This window comes from Hirundo rustica, chromosome 1, assembly GCF_015227805.2.
Source record: "Hirundo rustica isolate bHirRus1 chromosome 1, bHirRus1.pri.v3, whole genome shotgun sequence".
Lineage (NCBI taxonomy): Eukaryota > Metazoa > Chordata > Aves > Passeriformes > Hirundinidae > Hirundo > Hirundo rustica.
The window spans coordinates 52398133-52417262 of record NC_053450.1 but is presented as its reverse complement, the minus strand read 5'-3'; the positions used below and the strand labels follow the sequence as shown (position 1 = coordinate 52417262).

General features: G+C 43.2%; 1 protein-coding gene across 6 annotated transcripts in view; it reads left to right on the top strand.

Annotated features, from left to right (window-relative positions):
- Positions 1-10427: 10427 nt before the first annotated feature.
- The window catches only part of PPP4R1 (protein phosphatase 4 regulatory subunit 1), a 64395-nt gene continuing 55692 nt past the window's right edge, over positions 10428-19130 (top strand). For 2 of the 6 annotated variants that reach the window (XM_040060684.2, XM_040060669.2), the window contains exons 1-2: positions 10428-10541; positions 10812-10856. In XM_040060684.2, coding sequence (XP_039916618.1) covers positions 10535-10541; positions 10812-10856 — 52 coding nt within the window. In that variant the 5' untranslated portion in view covers positions 10428-10534. Of the gene's footprint in view, positions 10542-10810; positions 10857-10943; positions 11052-11620; positions 11668-19130 lie in introns of those variants that run through there. The other 4 variants (XM_040060693.2, XM_040060677.2, XM_040060714.2 and 1 more) reach the window with 3 other exon arrangements.

Genomic DNA, 19130 nt, shown 5'->3' with positions numbered 1-19130 from the left:
TCAAACTCTCTTCAGCTCTGCTCTCTCTGGCCTCTCTGGCCTGAGGTTTGGACCGGCTGCAGACTTGCCGCAGCCCGGCCTGAATAAACATCTTTTAACCTGCAAAGCTGAGAGCCAATCTTTCCTTCTGCTGCTGTTGCTGTCACGACACTCTTTGGTCCAGCTGCTGCTGAGAAGCCGATCGGAACTGGGAACTTCTGTGGCTGTGCTGACCAGAGCTAGCCGGAGGTCAGCTCCCGCCCGGTGCAGGGACAGAAACAGACACAAATGGGAGCCCTTGGGCATCTGGGTGACCTAGGTCATAGCAATTTCCAATAGCCTGAAAAGTAAGGGACCACTTGGAATAAGAAAGGATCTGGGAAGCTGGGATTTGCGCAGAGGATGGGGAAAAAGATTGAACTACTGGCTGGCTTTATCCTGCAGGAAGGGAAGGGTAACAGTGCTGTGGGAGTTCAAAGACTTCCATCCGTATGCAGAGCTGCCATGGTATGTTATCCCACAGCAACAGAAAGTTCATAATGTCTTATTTATTCCAGGACGGGAGCGAGGATACATATGATGTCTTTGAGTAGGACACATATGGCACACCTGTTCTTGGAGTTGTCACCCAGAAAATAAGCTTACACTGAGGGCTGTTTGATTGCTTTATCTAGTCCAAGGGAAGAAGTATGATAGGCAAGTAATCAGCTCAATGTACATATGCTGTGTTAGTGGCATATCAGGAGTGAAATGTGGGAGAAAAAAGAATGCAGAGATTTTTGAAGATAAGATTACCTAAATCCTACCTTAAAGCAAGACATGCTGCTCCCTGCTCTTATCTTCATGAAGGATCTGTCTGCAGATCAAAGAAACAAAATCATGCTACAGCTTCTTCTTTTCAAGATAAGCCAAATTTTCACTGCCTCTCCTCTAACTTGCACTGGCATGCTGTACACTGCTTGCTTTTGTGTTTGCTTATCAAAAAGTACCATGAGATAATTAAAGCATATAAGCTAGAGCTTTCCAGAAGAAAGAACTTCCCCTTTATCCTCAAGTCCTTAATATCCCAAAGTTTTGTTCCATGACTATTCTGAGAACTTTACAGATTAACTTTCCATGTGTAGATGTAGGACACCACAGCAAGCGCAGCCTTCTATTTCATCTACTTCTCACTGAGGCAAATTACAAACTAGAATCTTCCCTGTGTATTTAATCCAATATAAATCTTAAAATACAATTGGGGGAAAGGATGTGATACATTATTTAGAGCAAATCCATTAACCTATAGGTTAATAGCATTCATACCCTTAAAAAAATCACAGTTGGTAGGAAATTCTGGGAGCTAAATAACATCTTTGGAATATTAGTTCTCTGTACATGGGTCTTGCAAAACAGCGGACTGCTTTTCAAAGTAAAAGGTGGAAAGCCCTCTGAAAATCATTGTATCTGCAGTGATTCCCATACCGAATTCTTTCCAGCGCTAGGGGCACATCTAGAGTCCTTTCAGCTCCTGCTAGCAGGAGAGTTCACCTTGTCCCATTCTGCCCCTTTTGTACCAACGTGAATCTTGCAAGCTCCTTCTCCCCCGTAAAACTTTTCCTTGTGGAAACAGGGCATCCACAGCCTTCCTTTCGCTAGTTTCCCTTTCATTTCAGTGAGCTGTCCTACCTCTCAAATGCATCCGTTTTGCCGAGGGAGCAGTTAGGACTAGGCAGGGCCAGACTAACAAAGTGGTTATGCCCCCCAAGTGCATCTTAGTGGAGGAAGCAGGGATAAAGGCAGAATACTTTGTTCCTAGTGTTTAACAGGCAGTATATGATTAAAAAGATGTAATTCTTGATCAGGAGTCAAAGAAGAATCAAACCTAATGTATTTAAACAGGTGTTTCATAAATGTAACAGCTTGGTTTTTAAAAATGGAACTGAGGACAGAATTATCTCTCCTACCAGAATGAAGCCCTCTAAGTAGGGCTCAGTTCCTCAGTGTTAGAGCTCCTTGTTCTCAGTACGAGTGGCTTCTTAGTCTCAGAAACAAAATCAGCACTGTGGTTTTCAAAATACTGTCTGGACAGAGATCGAGCAGGAAGAGTGCAGAGAGGGTGAGGCACATGCATGCAAATGTGCAATCACAGCATACCCAGCTCAGAATGATTATGGGGTGCCCAATTAACAGCAAAAATTGCATTTAAATAGAGGCGTTGCAGCCACTCTGTTAGGGAACAGATAGAATTTTCTTCTGTGTTGCAACTGCAGACAGTGTCCCTTTAAATCAATGTCATTTTTTATTAATTTTAATAGTTTTCCTGCCTTTTACTTCCAACAGATCTGACTGTCGTCTCATTGCCAATGGAATATCTGAAGGTGAGGGAGGCAGATTTTTTTTTAGTTTAATACTTTCAAAGGGGTGTTCACTGGAATAAATGACAATTGGAAATATACTGAGGTTCTCATGGGCTAAATTCATCTTCATTCGGAAAGATTTCCTGTATCCTGTGCTTGACAAACATATTACACTAAATCAGTACTTTGATCCCACCCAAATTTCAATACCACTGTGCATACTTTGTCTGTCTTACTTTCTGAATCACTCAATAAAACACACCCAGTTCAAGATATTATTGGCAATGCTACAGTGCATGTACATTAAATCTTATTTTAAACAGAAACCTTGGAACCTGGAATGTTGCCAGTGCTTGAATCCAAGAAGAATTTGAAATGCATATAATTCTTAATAAACCTGACATCCTTTAACTGTTTCACAGTTAAAAAATATTACCGCTTACATTTGTACCTCAACCAGGCACCCAGGAAGTCAAGCATGATAGTAAAAGAAAAGGAAATAATAATTTTTCTATCAAGTGAGGAAAGCTGATTTAGAAATTGTTGAGAGAATCAGCTTAATCAGGAGCTGCTTTAGGGCTGTAATTGCTCTTTCACATCTTAGCTAATTTAATTAAACAGCGAAACTATTTTTGGACCAGACAGCTCTTTAAACTGTTGGTACCTTCTATTACAAACCATCTGGCCCTATACGTAGTCAGATTCCTTAACTCATACCTTATCACTGTCTTCTTCAGAAATTGTACGTGGGGGTTTGTGTGTGTTTGTATCCCCTCTAGTTTTGTGTACGTTTATTTCAGATAAAAAACATAATTCTTTGGATTCCCTCCAGTTCAATAGATGAACATTTTGGTGTAGGAACCAGCACATCAAGAACCGTCATTCAGTCCTCTTTATTTTGCTTAGCTTTTTGGTGGTTGTTTTTTCTGTTATATAAACTTTTCCTCACAGTCTGTAATCCTTTTCTAACACTCTAAATAAGATAAGCATTGAGTCTTTTTGGATATTGTCAGCCTCAGCTTTGAGAGGAAAAACAGTTTCAGTTTTAATTATTTCTTTGGTGAGAGGACCTCTGCTATATATTGCATAAATTTGACTAGTCTCCAAATGTTGTGCCACAGTCTGTCCATACCTCTGTCTACATATAGAAATGTAATTACAGAGTTGCTGATTGAGTTGGAGCAGAAGCAGAATGAGTTCACATCTGCCCTCAAAAGACTGAATAAACACACACATCTGAAGGCTGCCTCCTCCAAAGGTCTAAAATACACGTGTGTAACTGACCCCTAAATTCAGTGTTCTTCCTGCAAGAACCAGGGTTATCTAAACAAAGGGTTCTTAGGAAGTAACCTCTTGACTTCTCCACCCCTCACATTTTTAAGGATTGACAGGTCCTAGCAATTGCACACACCAGGATAACAAGCCGTGTCCCAAAACAATCAGTCTCCTGACATGCTTCCCACTGGCACCTACCACCCTTCAGATCAGCAGAAAAAGAGCTTGGCTGCCTGCATAGGCATGTACCCAGTCCTCCCTGACTAAATGGATTACACCGTTGTTGGCTGAATAGGGTGCCAAGAAGTCTTCCAGCCAGCTCGTATTCTTGTGGGTTATGAAAGAGTGCTACTCCTCAGTCAGACCAAAGTCCAGTTAAAATACGACAAAGGTCCACAGACAAGGTGCCAGACTCCACTTCTGCCAGGATTTAGGTTTTGTTTCTGTTTTATTTTGGAAAAATGTAGTGTGAGTATAAGAAAATAAGCAAGAAAGTTCAAAAACCGTCAAGAAGAACAGAATTAAATGTGCTGTCCACAGCAGTTTGGGATGGAGGAGAATGGGGAGAGCTGGTGCTGAAGTAAGAAGAGAAAGGATCTTAGGAAGGGACCAGTTGGAGAGATGTGAAATTTGTGGAAAAGGAGGTTTGGGAGTAGTGATAATTTAGTCCCATTTGTCCCTTTTGAGATACATTCTGGGATCTGGGTACCTCATCTCTGGTTTGGAAGAATGCGAGCCATCAGCTTACATGTGCTAATATCTAAGTAGATCTAAAGGGACGCAAATTTAAACTCAGTAGACCAGGAAGCAAAGGAGTGACTAAATGCGAATATATTAATCTAAATATCAGGTTAGGTATTTCCAGGCAGGGACTAATTGGGTGGGGAGGGGAGACTGTGTGGACTGAGGAAAGGCTGCAGAGCCTGGCTGGCCCAAGGGCTAATCTAACAGAGGGGGTCTGGACTGGCATAGAACTGGGGGCTAGCACATTAGGAACCATGCATTAGATTGCTACTGTCATATATGAAATGGCATCAGATAGCAAAAACAGCACAGAAGATTTTTTTTTTTTGGCGTATTTTATTTTATGCACTAATTGCCATCTCAGACCTCAAGCAGTATCAAGCACATAATTTTGCTTCTTTTCTTCTCTGTTTCTTTACCTGTAAGATGAGAATAGTTTATTTCCGTTCAAAATTATTTGGAGATCTAGGATGAAGTGTTGGGGGATAAATATATCTACTACTAGAGCATCCCAGTTGCACACATTGGTGCTTGCTGGAATTTCTTGAAACAGCCAAAATTCACCCTTTTTTTCTCTTATCAAAGCAAACAAAACCAAAATAACAAAACAAACACAAACAAATTCTTCCCCCACCCCCCAAAAAAAAAACAAAAACAAAAAACACACCCCCCCCCCCCCCGAAAAAAACCAACCCAAACCAAAACAACAACAACAACAACAAATCAACAGATTATCCCCCCAGGCAATTCAGTGAGGAGAAGATTCAGTTTCTTGTTGCTCAGTCTTGTTCCCTTCTGATATGACAGTGAGATAGACACCTCTGAGAACCAGGAACTCCAGAGCTAAGGTAGAGGAGTACAACCTGAACTCTGTGTTGTTTGATCAGTGATTCAGTCTTCCTGTAACATACATATGCATGACACTGTGACTCATGAAGCAGAACATCTCAGAGCTGCAGCACTTTAAGTGCTCTTAAAGGAAAACCTGTGTCCAGGTGAGTGCTACTAAATGAGGAATCCTGCACATATGCTGCAGTCAAACTCTGAGACCCATCTCCTTGAACAGCCTCTGATGCAGTAATTCTTTGTGCTCTTTCACTGTCATCTTCAACACCTGAAGGGTCACATACAGACTTCACTGCTATTGAGATGACAGACCAAAGTCTTGGTCAAAGGAGTTGTGGACATCAACAGTGGTCATGGTCTTAATTGAAAAATGAGGCATCAGGACTTGTCTCCTCATTTGCATGCCTCTCTTCCTTTTGCCCACACACTGCCATCTCCACCAGTGCAAGAGGTTTGCTTGCAAATTAATGCCAAGCGCCACTGCAAGTTCCAGGTGTCTTAATTCCATACTGGGATGTACCTCAGGTGGGTATTTCCTAGTTTTAAGGGGTTTGAGCACCACTTGAACTTGCCCCAGAATTTGCTGCTGACTTGGAATGACACGAAGAACCCACGAGGCAAACTTTATATTAACCAGGCTCTTTGTCAGCAAATTTAGGTGCTAATTTATTCATGATTGGCATATTATGTGTCTAAAATCCTTCTGTAAGGCCTTCTCTGAGAGCAGCGGTAGCTGAACTTTATTGCAAAGGTTTGCCAGTAGTCACCAGCTCAAACTTTTGCCCAGGAAACGCGATGCACAGTTAAAAACTTTTGCAACCACAAGGAATATATATATATATATAAAATAATCAACCCAAAACAAATAGAACCCCATGCCTCTCTAGTATTTTTATTAGTGAGGGGAAAAAAGAACAGGAGTGGGGAAGAAGAGAAGGAAAAGGGAAAGGAGAAGAAAGGAAACATTTTATGATGAACACTCCTTTGTAGCAGAAAGTCTTTATCATATTTTCAAATGCAAATTGACTGCAAATCCCAGACTTCAGCCACTAGGTTTTCTTATGTATCTGTACACATTAAAGGTATGTATGTGCTTATGTGTGTATATGTATCTTAATTTGAATATTTAGTTGTGAGCCAAATTTGATTAAACACTCTGTAAAGAACAAAACAATGGTCCAGAAAGCATTGAGTGACTGGTTGAACCATCAAGGACAACACACGCAGGCAGATGGAATCCTGGGGGTGGCCAAGAAGACGATGAGTCAGGATTACTCAAGAGGATAAGCAGTTGCCTTGGTGCACCAGCAGTCTAACCCTGATCCACTTCTTGATAGGCTTCACAGGAAAAGAGAGTTCAGAGGAATCCGAAGGAGGATAGAGAGATGGCTGCGCAGATATTTATGGCAAGCTCTTCCCACACATGAGGGTAGAAATGCAAAGCAAGTTAATACATGGACAATGAAAGCTGACACTATCTGATCAGACCTGCTTCTTCAAGAAAATGAGCAAAAATAGATAATAATGCCTTAGATAATAAATAAAATAAGATGGGTGAATTCCATGTGCAGCAGTGTTCTAAAGCCTGAGGTCCTTATACCTGGAACAGTTTTAATTGGAAAGATGTCACCAATCAAACTACAGAATAACTTGTTGCAAGTATGTCTAGGTGGATGATGGGTGTCTTGTGTTTAATGTGCAAGTTTGAAAGGATTTATGTAGTACTTTATGTAAATACTACACTTTTACTTGATGGAAATGCCTTGCTGATTGCTACGGACTTTTATGAGACACATCACGTAGATAACAATGCAGGTGTCTTTTATCACGCGCAAAGGATCTTCTCAAGGAGTCCTCCATTTGTATCCTTCCATCCCTAGCTTGAAGCAGTTGGTGAAGTAGTGTTTGTAGTGTGTTTTTTCCTTGAGATGGAGCGTGAGAATGTGAGTTTATCATTCTTCATTTCTTTACTTCCCAGTGCCTGTAAGGGTACTTCAGCTGACTATGAGAACTCCAGCACAAAATCTGCTAGAACGTTTTGGCAGGTGTTATATTACTTGCTCCTTAACACGTCTCGTCTAATAAAACAAGTCTGTCATGAAAATTTTCTTCCATAATTAGGTGTGGTGGTTTGGAATGACCACTCATCTGCAAGAGCATCAGCATCTGTCCTGCACTTACAAGGTTCTCTGTCTGCCTCATCTGTGACCAGTGGCAGGGAATCTTACCATCAGCTTGAACTTTGGATTAGGCCCTGAAGGAGTACCTCTGGATTTACTGCGGCCAACAAGTTTAGAAGTACCTGGTTACTTATTCATTAAATGGGATTTTTCATTGTGTGTTGGCATGAAACCACTTTTTTGTTTTCATTAAATTATTTTCCCCCTACCATGTTCCTACCATGTGTCACTGTATGAGCCAAAGGTTTTGCCAGAGTTCCTACTCATGGAGGAAGAGACCTTTCCTGATGGCTCCTAGTGATGGTGCTGGAACCAACTGTGCCTGAGGAACAAAGTCTGATGTTCTACAGGTAACACCAAGCATAAAGCCTCCTGCAATTCCTGAACAATTATAATTTGTAATACACTGATCTTGTTATCTGTGCTATTTAAATACTGCATGGTCCTGCCTACAGAGGAAGAACAACCACTGAAGATCACAAGCACATGGGAACATCCAAAATTAATTTATATGGTCTTATGTTCAGTATGACTGCTTGCAATTGTCATTGCTTTATTCAATAAATTATACTTCCTCTCTTTAAACAAATACATAGAAAAAAAAATCCTGAACACTCTAGAGGCAGTACTTATTTGATGATAATGAACACTACTAATACACTTCTAAGAGCAGTAATTCTGGTCATTGTAAACCCAGTCATATAGATGTATCTCATTAAGTTCTCCTTATCATGATAACCCTAATAATGCTTAAGGTAGCTTTGATGCTCTCAGGCCACAGTAATCTATGGTTTGTGAGCATTAGTGCCTTTTCCTAAATGTTTGGAAAAAGGAGCCAGACACCTTGATCCATTCAGTAAAATAAAGTGCATCAAATTTTAGTTGTGAGAGATTCTTAGATTCACTTCTACTGAATTCAGTGGGAGCAAAACTGATTGTGGTGAACAATGCAGAGGAGACGCGAGGAAACATCCTGGAAATAACTTGCAGTAATAAAGATAATAAAATGGGATCTTGAAGTGCACCTAACTTTTCTGTTCTAAGTCTATTGCTATCACATCCAGCATCGCCAGAGATTCGCGATGTCAAATATTTCCCCTGAATCTCTTCTTAAATTACATTGGCAGAGGACAGCATGGTTCATATAACTTAGTCATGGTGAATTTACTTGATTTACTCAGATTTTGAGGTTATATATCTGAACAAAAGAAAATGTTAGACAATTAGTATCCAGTAGGCCCCAGCGGCTCATCCAAAGATTGAACAGGTGTGAAACAGGACAGAGCTTCATCTACAGGATTGTAAGAAAAGGGATGTATGGATTTTAAAAGAAGATTACACACTTTCATTCACCAGGGTAAAGAGAATGAACTACTATGGAGATTTAATCCTTGTACAGTTTACAAAATGAAACCAAAATTTTTTAAACAGCAGCTTACAGGACATACTCTCAAACACATGGTTAAAACCAGTGCTAATGAAATTGCATCTTTTTTTGCAAGCCAAAAGCAATTCATTTTGCTTTTCTGTGTACTAGCAACTTCATCAATTATTATGGAGATTTAAAACAAGACTGTGGAAGACTCAGGTAATTTCACCAGGTAGCACTGGTGCCAGTAATGGTCCTTTCCTCTATCCAGTGCCCTGGTTATCAACTGAATAGAGCATTTGTTTCATCCAACACTTTTAATATTCACTTTTAAATTTACAGTGGGGAAAAAATCTATCAAAACAGTTGAAATGAGAACCATCAGCAGTGATCAAAAGGTACAGCCAAAAAAAGCAGAAAACGGTGTGCACCTTTGTGTCTGTGTACAATTAAAGTGCCTGTTTTTAACGCAGAAGTTGGAAGGCACAAAGGTGTAGTGGGGCAATAACCTGTGTGCTTAAACCATGGGATCTCAGCTGCAGAAACCTGGCAATTCACATGAGAAGGATGCTTGGGGGCTACATGGTGGTGGTGGCACGGCTGCTTGTCACATTAGGGTTGGAAGGGACCTCTGGAGATCATCAGGTCCAAACCCTCCTGCCAAAGCAGGGTCACCCTGAGCAGGTGACACAGGAACACATCCAGGTGGGTTTTGAATGTCTTCAGGGAGGGACAGGTTGTGTCTGCCCCCACAACCTCCAGGAGCAGCCTGTTCCAGTGCTCTGCCACCCTCTTCTTCCTCGTGTAGAGGTGAAACTTCCCGTGTTTCAATTTACGGCCATTGCTCCTCATCCTGTCACCGGGAACCATCGAAAAGAGTTTGGAATGCCTCTTGGCACCTGCCTTTGAGATATTTGCCTCCGTTAATGAGATCCCCTCCCAGTCTTGCCTTTAGACTAAACATGCCCAGATCCCGCAGCCTCTCCCATGAGAGATACTCCAAACCCCTAATAATCTTTGTGGCCCTCCACTGGACCCTCTCCGGTAGCTCCTCGTCTTTCTTGTACTCGGGAGCCCAGAACTGGACACAGCACCGCAGATGTGGCCACACCAGTGCGAAGCAGAGGAGGAGGATCACCTCTCTGGACGCGCTGGCCACACTCTGCTCCTCTCCGGTAGCTCACAGACCCTCTCTCCCCAGGTAACCCCACGACGCAAGCGACAAGTATTTCTGCGGCCCCGCTACCGCGTCTGGAAGCGACCCTACGGTGACCACGGCGAGGAGCACCTTCGTGGCCCTTCCTCCAGGTGACCCCACAACACCCAGCCTTCACGGCAGGGGAAGCTCCGCGGCGTCGCCTCAGCCCGCCGGCGGGCGGCAGGAGGAGCCCGAGGCCAAGCCCCGATTCGGCGGAGGAGCGCGGGGGGCAGGTGAGCGGGCCGGGGCGTGTGGCCGAGCCCGGGCGCTCTCCAGCCCCAGGGCCAGCCCGGGCGGCTCCGGCCGTGAGTCAGAGCGCGGAGAGGGGAGGCGCGGCCGCCGGAGCGAGCGAGCAGCGAGCGAGAGAGAGCGGCTCCGCCGGGCGGAGGCGGGGGCAGCGTGTCCGGCCCAGACCCCTCCTCCCGCCTTCCTCCGCCCGCTCCCTCCTCCCTCCCTCCCTGCGCGGCTCTCCCGGGGACGCGGAGAGGCGCCGCCGGGCCCGGGGCCTGGACCGCACGGGTGCCCGCCCTCTCCCACCGCCGCTCCCACCGCCCGGCCGCGGGCTGGATGTAGCCGGGCGCCCCGCGGGGGCTGCAGCAGCAAGATGGCGGGTAGGCATCGCCCCCCTCCCCCTTCCCGCACACGCCGCCTCCCCGGCGAGGCGCCAGCCCTCCCTCCTCGATCCCCCCTCCTTCTCCTCTCCCCCGCCCCGGCTGCGGGAGCGCTGCCCGCCGCTGTCCGGGCTCGGAGCGCAGGGGCCGCGGGGCGGGTCGCGTCGGGGGGGGCGCAGCCCGCGGGCGGGGCAGGGTCACGCGTGGCACCGAGGGTCTGCGGGCGCATTGGCACATGGTGCGTGTGTGTGTGTGTCTCCCCCACCGCAGATCTGTCGCTGCTCCAGGAGGACCTGCAGGAGGAGATCGACGGATGTGAGTGGGGACGGGGGGGGAGCGGCGGGGCGGCTTTCGGGCGAGGAAGTGGCTTCCGCGGGGGAGCGCCCAGGGTGCATTGTGGGAGGCGGCGGGGAGGAGGAGGAGGAGGAAGCCACGGCCATGCTCCGCGCTTCCCGGTGTCCATGACCCGGTCCCGGTCGCGCGTGGGGCTGCGCCGGGCGGTCCCGCGGGGTGCGTTGGGCGGCGGGCGGGGCGAGGGCGCCGTTAGCGGCCGCCCCGGCGGGAGCGAGGGAGGGAGGGAAGGAGGGATGGAAGCAGGGGAGGCTCAGCTCGCGGGGCGGTGTCCCCTCATGGCCTGGGCACGGCGGGGCGCCGCCGGGGAGGAGCAGGAGGAGTTTAGGGCTGCTGTGTCTGCAGCGGCATGTGGGTTGCGCGTTCCTTTTATATCTCTGTATTTTCTGTATCTTGTTTGTGTCCCCCATCCTTCTCCCCTCCACCCCTCCCCCTCAGGCTCTCTCTTCCTTGTGAAGGGTCCGGAGCGCATGTCCTGTGAGGAGCGGCTGTGGGAGCTGGGGATGCTTAGCCTGGCGAAAAGAGGCTCAAGGAGGGACCTTACTGAAAGCTACCTGAGAGGAGGTTGTGGCCGGGTGGGGGCTGGTCTCTTCTCCCAGGCAACCAGCGTCAGGAGAGAGGACACGGCCTCAGGCTGCGCCAGGGGAGGTTCAGGTTGAGCACCAAGAGGGATTTGTTCTCAGAAAGGGTGATTAGATATTGGACTTGACTGCCCAGAAGGTTGTAGAGTCATCGTCCGCGGAGCTGTTGAAGGAAGGCGGACGTGGCACTCCAGGTGGCATGGTCCGGGTGACAAGGTGGTGTTTGGTCACAGGCTGGATGGACGATCTCAGCAGTCTTTTCACACCTAATTGATTCTGTGAGTCCTGACCCCAGAGATCAGGCTGCAGAGATCTGTGGAGAAGAGTTAATGTCAGGATGCAAAGTAGCAGAACTGTGGCTGAGGTGGTGCAAAAAATTACTAACTCAGCGCTGAGAAGCCTTAGCATGGCAGACTGAGATGTTACTCATGTGAGGTGTCTGTTGATGGTGTCGATACTGAGGGAGCTTCTTGGAAGCAGAGGAGGATGAATTTTGGGTGGCAAGTGAAAATGGAGATAGAGGCAGGCGCCTGCCGTGGGTGTGCAGACCCCCTGATTGCTGCCTGAAGGTGTTTTTTCTGCTGTGCAGTCTGCAGGGTATGCCCTCTCCAGGGCTGGAGTGCAGGAGAAAAAGCCTTGTGTTTTGTGGCTTACATTTTTAGAGGAGAGCTATTTAAACTTTTCAGGATTTAACTGATAGGTCTTCTTTTTCACTTTTGTCAGCTGACATTTAGAAGGCTCCTATTGTGCTTTGCGTCGCACAAAGAGGGAGCCTTTCCCTCAGGCTTTTTTTTTTTTTTTTTTTTTTTTTTAATTCAGTGTGATAGGTCACTGTTTGAAAACTCTCTGTGATTACAGAGGACTTTTTCAGAAGGTACACACTTAACAAAAAAAGAAAGTGCATTCTTAAGTTTCTAGTTAGATTATGGATTTAGTTGGCTGTAAGACAGAAATTGAAATTATCTGTAGTCATTGGAGGGGTGACTGAAGCTGTTGGTTCTTGGTGTTGGTCTTAATGTTATGGTCTTCTAAAATGAAAAAAAATATATGTTTGGAGTTATGACTCAGCCCAGATGAGAACATCCTGTAGGCAGAAGCCATAGAAATATAAAGATTTGAAACCTCATTAAAAATTACTGAGGTTTTGATGGAAGTAGTTAAAAGCAAATGTCTCAATACTTATGCCTGGTATTTTAAGAGAAAAAGAAACAGGACTCTTTATGAATCAATATGTGCTGTCTGGGTGTAGTTCAGTCACACAGTGGCTTTTATGGTTCTAAATTGTATATGATTTTGTTCTTGGGTGGTGTCTGTGAGCCAAAGAAAGATAATAGAGGTCAAGGAGACTGTACATATCTAGTAAAAAGTACTGTTTCTTGTGCAGTATTATTTGAAAGAGCTGTGTTTTGTGCCCATATACAACATGTTTTACACAATTACGAAAGTGTTTCTGATTGATTGGTTGCATGTATGAAACAGACAATGAAAAAAATAAGACAAAGTTGCCACTCCTGCCTGAACCCCACCCTACAGTATCCCTCTGTTGTAAATATTTCAAGTGTTTGCAGCTCTTTCAAGCAGCAGAGTTAGACACTGGTTTAGAAGTGTATTACTGAAGTAGTGGAGTGCAGTAGTGATGAAACTGGGAAGTGCTGGCAGCTTTTACGCCTGTGTGATTCTGTCAGCTGCATTCTTGCTATTAAGTGTGCTAAGCTATATTTAAGGACAAATAAGAGAGAAATGCTTGCAGGCATGCCTGTAGTCTTGGTCATATAATTTTGGAGGAAGAATTAGATAAATGATATGATCAATTGACTGGCTGATTTGAAAAGTGAACTATGTTTTCAGTACATTTTTGGGCTTTCAACTGATCTGATCTGAAGGAATAGCAAGACATTTGTGAGGATGTGCTGGAGAAATCAGTAGTGTTTAAGAATGGATGCATGTGTTAAGGTCTGGATTGGACATCTGAAGCTGAGTCTATGATTGTGCATATGGCTCAAGACATTTCACTAGATTAGGCATTCATCTGTAGCTCATCAGTGAGCCTAGGTTTGAGTCTGAATCATGAAAATCTTTTTTGTTGTTGTATTGTTTTGTGGTTTTTTCCCTTTGGTTATGAGAATTTCCAGCATGATTCAGTGTTTCCTCCTAAAGAAGGAATCATTAGGGTGACTTAGAGATACATTTTGTTGGTCATATTCTAAAGCAATGGGAGAAGGTCCTGGAGCTGAGATAACAGCCATGCACAGTTCCCACTGAAAGTAATGAACCAAGCATCAGTGCATCTTTTAGATAGCCACAGTGAAGAACAGCTGTTTTATTATCTTTGTCTTATAAGGGTTCTGGAGTCAAGTGTTTTATTGGAAAGTTGGAGTTTAATCAACAACTTGTACAACTGTCCAATTTGTTCTTCTCATTCGTTATGCCAACTTGTTGGGTGCTAATTAACCTGAAATACAGAACAGTAAAATATTATATCTTGGGAGTACTGTTTCGCTGCTTGTGAAACAAAGCTTACCTTTTCTTTGAAGAAAACTTGATAAATATTTAGATTCATGAAACATTCCTAGATTTCAACAAAGAGTAGTAAATCTGCTGTTGGAGTAGAGGAATATATGCTGTGGAAGACACCTCTTAAAAAAATCCACAACCTTCCTTTTGTTGATTTGTTTAGGAGGTCAGAGATTAAACAAGAGCTTTTATAAGAAAGGCTTTCAGAGAGTGGTAGATAAACCAGCTGGACTGACTTTTAAATAATTAATTTCAGCTTAGGTTTGCATTTCTATTTTGAAAGCTTCATATTATTTTTCTGCTCTTGGTTGCTTGGTAACCACTGGAAAGCTCTGATTTTTTTTTCTTGAGGTGAATGCATACTTTACACCTGGTACATTAAGCAGGTGAGTGCTTTAAGTAGTTACATAGCTTGTAAATGGCATTTCACTATTTTGATTTTAGCTGATATTTCACTTCTGAAGATAGAGCTCCTGATTTCAAAGGCTGTGATAATAATTGAAGAAATTCTGGTTCTTCCGGAATTCTTTAGCCAGTGGCTTTTCCTTGTTTGCTTGTTTAAAACAAAAGGAAAAATAACCCAAACCCAAGACAGTGAGCGTACCCTGGCTGAACGTACAGAAGGCTATAAAAGAAAAATTAATTCCTAGATGTGAGTTCTTATCATGAAAGACAACTTAATTGATTCTAACCTCCCCAAATAAGGAACAAAAAATTGCATTTAATTTATGTAAAGATAAACCTCAGAAGAACCCTTGTGTGATATTATCCATTAAAGGAAAAAAAAAAATAAATAAAGGCGCCTCACTATAAAGACAATAGGGTGAAAATTAAAAAATTCAAAGTGGAAGCTTGTGGAAGAATCTCCATCCCAGTACTTCGATTGTTGGCTTCCTTGCTCTTCTGTCTGAAATCTTGCACAGCATACGAAAAGTCAGGGAAAATCTGGCTTTTATTCAGATCTTTTGTGCAGACAAAATGAAAATAGACTAGTATAACTGTCTAAGATAAGTATAGAACAGAAAAGAAAATAGGCAGAAAAATGGTTGAAAAGCAAACGTGGGCTTGTCAAAAATAAAGTGTTCTTTATAACTCTTGCCAGACAGTTTGTGTTCCCCCCTCCCCTGGCTGTTTCTGAAGGCTGAACTGATCGGTGCAGATAGATGAAATGAAACGTACCATGATGCTGACATCTTTCAGTCTGACCATTGATGTGTGCAGGATGTGTGCTCTGGAAAACAGAGCCATCTGCAATTAGAATTCAGATTTGGAAAGCTTCGTTCAACTCATTATTTTAATTGTGATTTAAATCAGGAGAGAAAAGAGATTTGGATCTGACAACTGGTTTTATTGTTGTTTTATATTTGTTTTTAGAAAAAGTCTTTGTTAGTGATAGCTGACAGCTGTATTTGGACATCAGGACTTCTGGTAGTTGCAAGTATATATGAGCATGCTTTGGTGGTTAGGTAGCTTACTCAGATTTTGAAACTTTACCTTTTGCTCTGCTGACAGTGGTGAATTTCCTTTTTCTGTGCACTTAGTTTCTAGCTGTTTTAACTAAAAATGCAGAAAATGGAGTTTTAATATCTATGCATTATTGAGACAGTTCTAGTTTAGAACTGTTAAATGAGTCTTTACTCATTTATAATACTCATTTATAGTACTCATATATATAAATACAGACACCTATGTGTGTAAACTTGTTTTGTTTAACACAAGTGTGTTTAATGGTATGATAGATTTAAAATTCAACAATAAGGTAGTTTTTTACAATTGGCAAATCTAACGGTACTGTTTGGATTTTACTAGTGGATGAACTAGTTCTAAAAACTAAAAACAGAGTAGTGATGATCCAACGTGGCTCTATTTTTATTATTGAGTCCTTTTCCACTGATTAAAAAGGGAAGACAGGTCTTCCTAGCCTCTCTTCCCAGCAGGCTTCTCAGTGAGTGAAACACTTATTTAGCTGAGCTGAAGAAAATTCTCTTTGCGCATCTGCAGATGTCAAAAGCTGTTTTATCATTGATGCTATGTTCTTTTTCCAGGTGATGAGCAAATCATCTGGCATTAGCAGTGAGCTTGTGTTGGTTGAATGCTTTTAATTAAATTATTCTCTTGGACTTTGGGTAGGGCGCAAGTCTCTTTCCAAATAGTAGCTAATTTAAATTTAATTTTTTAAACATTTTTTAATGATAGTTTGTAAAAAAATGTTGGTTTTTTCTTTGTTGTTGTTTTGGTTTTATAAAATCAGTCTGTATTTCCCTGTGGCGTCAAATCACAGTCACAGCTTGATGCTGTGCTGTAGTTTTTATTCTCTGGCACTGAATTATGCTGGCATAACATGCATTCAGTATGTTAAAATTCACCTTCCCTTTCCCACAGCTGTACATAGTAATATCAGAAGCTTTTGCACTGTGGTTTCTTTGTTCCTTCGCCACAGAATAAGAATTAGAAGATTTTGTTATGCTGGTAGTTTTGTATAGGCTGCACACTGGGTCACTTCTTAGACTTAATTCCAGCTTTGAGTATAGTTGAATTTCCAACATGATGTTCAAATGCCCTGTTGCAGTACTGACCTTTTGGTCCCATCAGAGTCTGAGCTCTGGTCAAAGAGTGCTGCGATAGTTTGAGTTACTGGGTTGGCATTTCAACATTGCAAAAAAGCAACAACAGAAATGAATGGCAGACTTTCTATAGTGATTGGAATCAGTTTTCTAGTGTGATGGAGATTCTGCTCCTTTGGGAGTCCAGTAACCGTTCCTTAATGCTAATGAAGCACACGTGTTAGGTCTGTTGTTTTCCCTGGAGATCAGGGTTTAATTCTCCCAACACTTTAGTTCATTTCTTTGTCTTAATATGGTGATTGACCCTCATAGAAACTGGGAGAATCAGGTGGATGGCTGTGTCCCCATGGAATCCTGGTGCTAGTGGTCTCAGGTGGGTAATGGTTAGTCTCTCTTTCTCCAGCAACCACTCAGGATCCTTGAGGAAAGCAGATGATGTGAGGAAAAGATTGTGCTTGATTTGATGTAGGCTAATGAACCTTCCTTGTGCAGCTGCACATTTTTTCTCCATTACACTTAGTAGAGGATTGAAGAAGACGTAATTTTCTAGGCTTTCAGCTTTCCGAGGCCACTAGCATCACTTCTGATGTGGGAATGTGCTTTTCACCAGCCACCATTTATTATCCCATCTCAGGCAGGGATCCTCAATTAAGGTTGTCAGCTTTTTTTTTACCTTTCCTTATGATTTGTCTTCTAGGGCTTTGGGTATTCTCCACCTTCTCCCTTTCTCTCTCACTTGCAGCTAAAAAACAGAGGGAGTGAAAGAGTCACAAAAGGGCTGGAAATGTTCAAAATCCTAGACTTAAGATAGTGAAACCTTGGTGCTTGCAGTTATTTCTGACTGCTGACCTATTGTGGAGGTGGCAGACTGCAGTGTGTTGAAGATAAAATGCTTTTCTTTCCTGTGTGTGCCTTTTACTGTTAAGACTTTCCCTCTGTGTGGGCAGGAAGTTTTCATTGCAAGAGTTATAACGTGAGCAGAACTAGATGAAAGGATAGCTTCTGTGAGAGCTGGAGGAACAGTTCCCTCTTTGGAAGAGTGAGGCAGGGACGGCTGCCCCTAAAGGTTCCCTGAATACCAGGGCTCCTCTGTCTGCTTTAGAAGGTACAGTATAAGAGAAACTAATGTGTTTCTTGGTTTGAGCGGGAGGCTGCAGTCCTTTCTGGCTGTAGAGTGTTAAAACCCTGCTGGCTAGGTTGAAAAAAGTATCAGAATATGTTTATGAAGGGTGTTTGTTTGCAGCAGTGGAACAACTGTGCTAACAATTGAGACCACTGGTTCGGTGGGTTTTTCTTACTGTTTTTAAGGTAAAGAAAATAGAGAGGCAAATGGGACCATAAATATGTGTTAATCTCTGTACAGTTTCTGGAAAAGCTAAATAGTTTAATGTATAAAATAGACACGGTATATGAGTGATATTGCAGACTGTTGAAACATTTTTCTCTGATAAACAGATCTGCTTAGGGGATTTTTTTGTGTGTTGTTGCCATAGTGCCTGAATGGTTCCCAAATATTTGAATGGAGGAGAGACTACCTTTTCCTTCCTCTCTAGCCTACAGGAGGAACAGCTTGATTAGTTTGTAGGGATGCTTGGTTGTGCAAGTAATGTAAACATTAAATTGCATTGCAATGAACACCCACGACTGTTGCTACTTTTTCTAAGAGCGAATCCACTGCATTCTGTACTGCTCAGCCTTCTCCCACAGACCAGTTTTATACTTTATACTGAGCACAGACGGGAAGAGTGGAGAACTGCAGCAAGAATTTCTCTGTATGCCCAGAAAACACAGAGATTTATCTCACCAAGAGTTTTGAAAGCTGTCAAGCAGCATCTCAAGAACATTGTCTGGGATTTAAGCGGAGAGAGGAAGAGTGCAGTTAGGAAGTTGAAAGAGATTCATGTTGCAAAGCCATGTTTTATAGCTTATGGATGTACTAATTGTAAGAACTTGCCTTTTCTGCGGTGTTTAGCCTAAGTAAGTTTATTTTAGTTACTGTGATAATGCTGCTGAAGTCACTGCACAGTGCGGTAATGCTTGGTAGCTGATGTATCATAACTCCTGGTGTCACATCTAGCATTCAAAGCTGGCACAAGTCTTTGGAATGTTTGAGCTTCAGCTGCTTGCTTCTTGTCTCTCTTCCTTCTAGTTAGTCCAATGTTAAGGCACATTTAGTTTGAACTTGGTGTTTTTGTGAAAAACCAGATACCAGATACCCAGCTGTGTGGCAGAGTTTGAGCATGGCCCCAGGCACAGTGAATGCATGTGTCCTGTTGTGGTAGGACCACAGAGAACATGTTGGTTGAAGATAGAAGTAGGATTTTCCTCCCAGAGCTACGAAATTCTCAGTCAGTCATGAGGTCAGTTAAAAATCCTGTGCACAGCAGTGCTCTGCAGAGAGGAAAGGGATACCTTTCTTTGACAGTAATGACCTTATAGAGGAGAAAAAAGTACCTTAGAGGAACGTCTTCAAGAGCTATTTGGAGTAGCTGGCTTTTGCTTCACTCCAACTTCATTCCACAGTTCTTAAGTGCATGCAGTCGTTTGGAAGGGCCAGAGGACAGGGACTTAAATAGCAG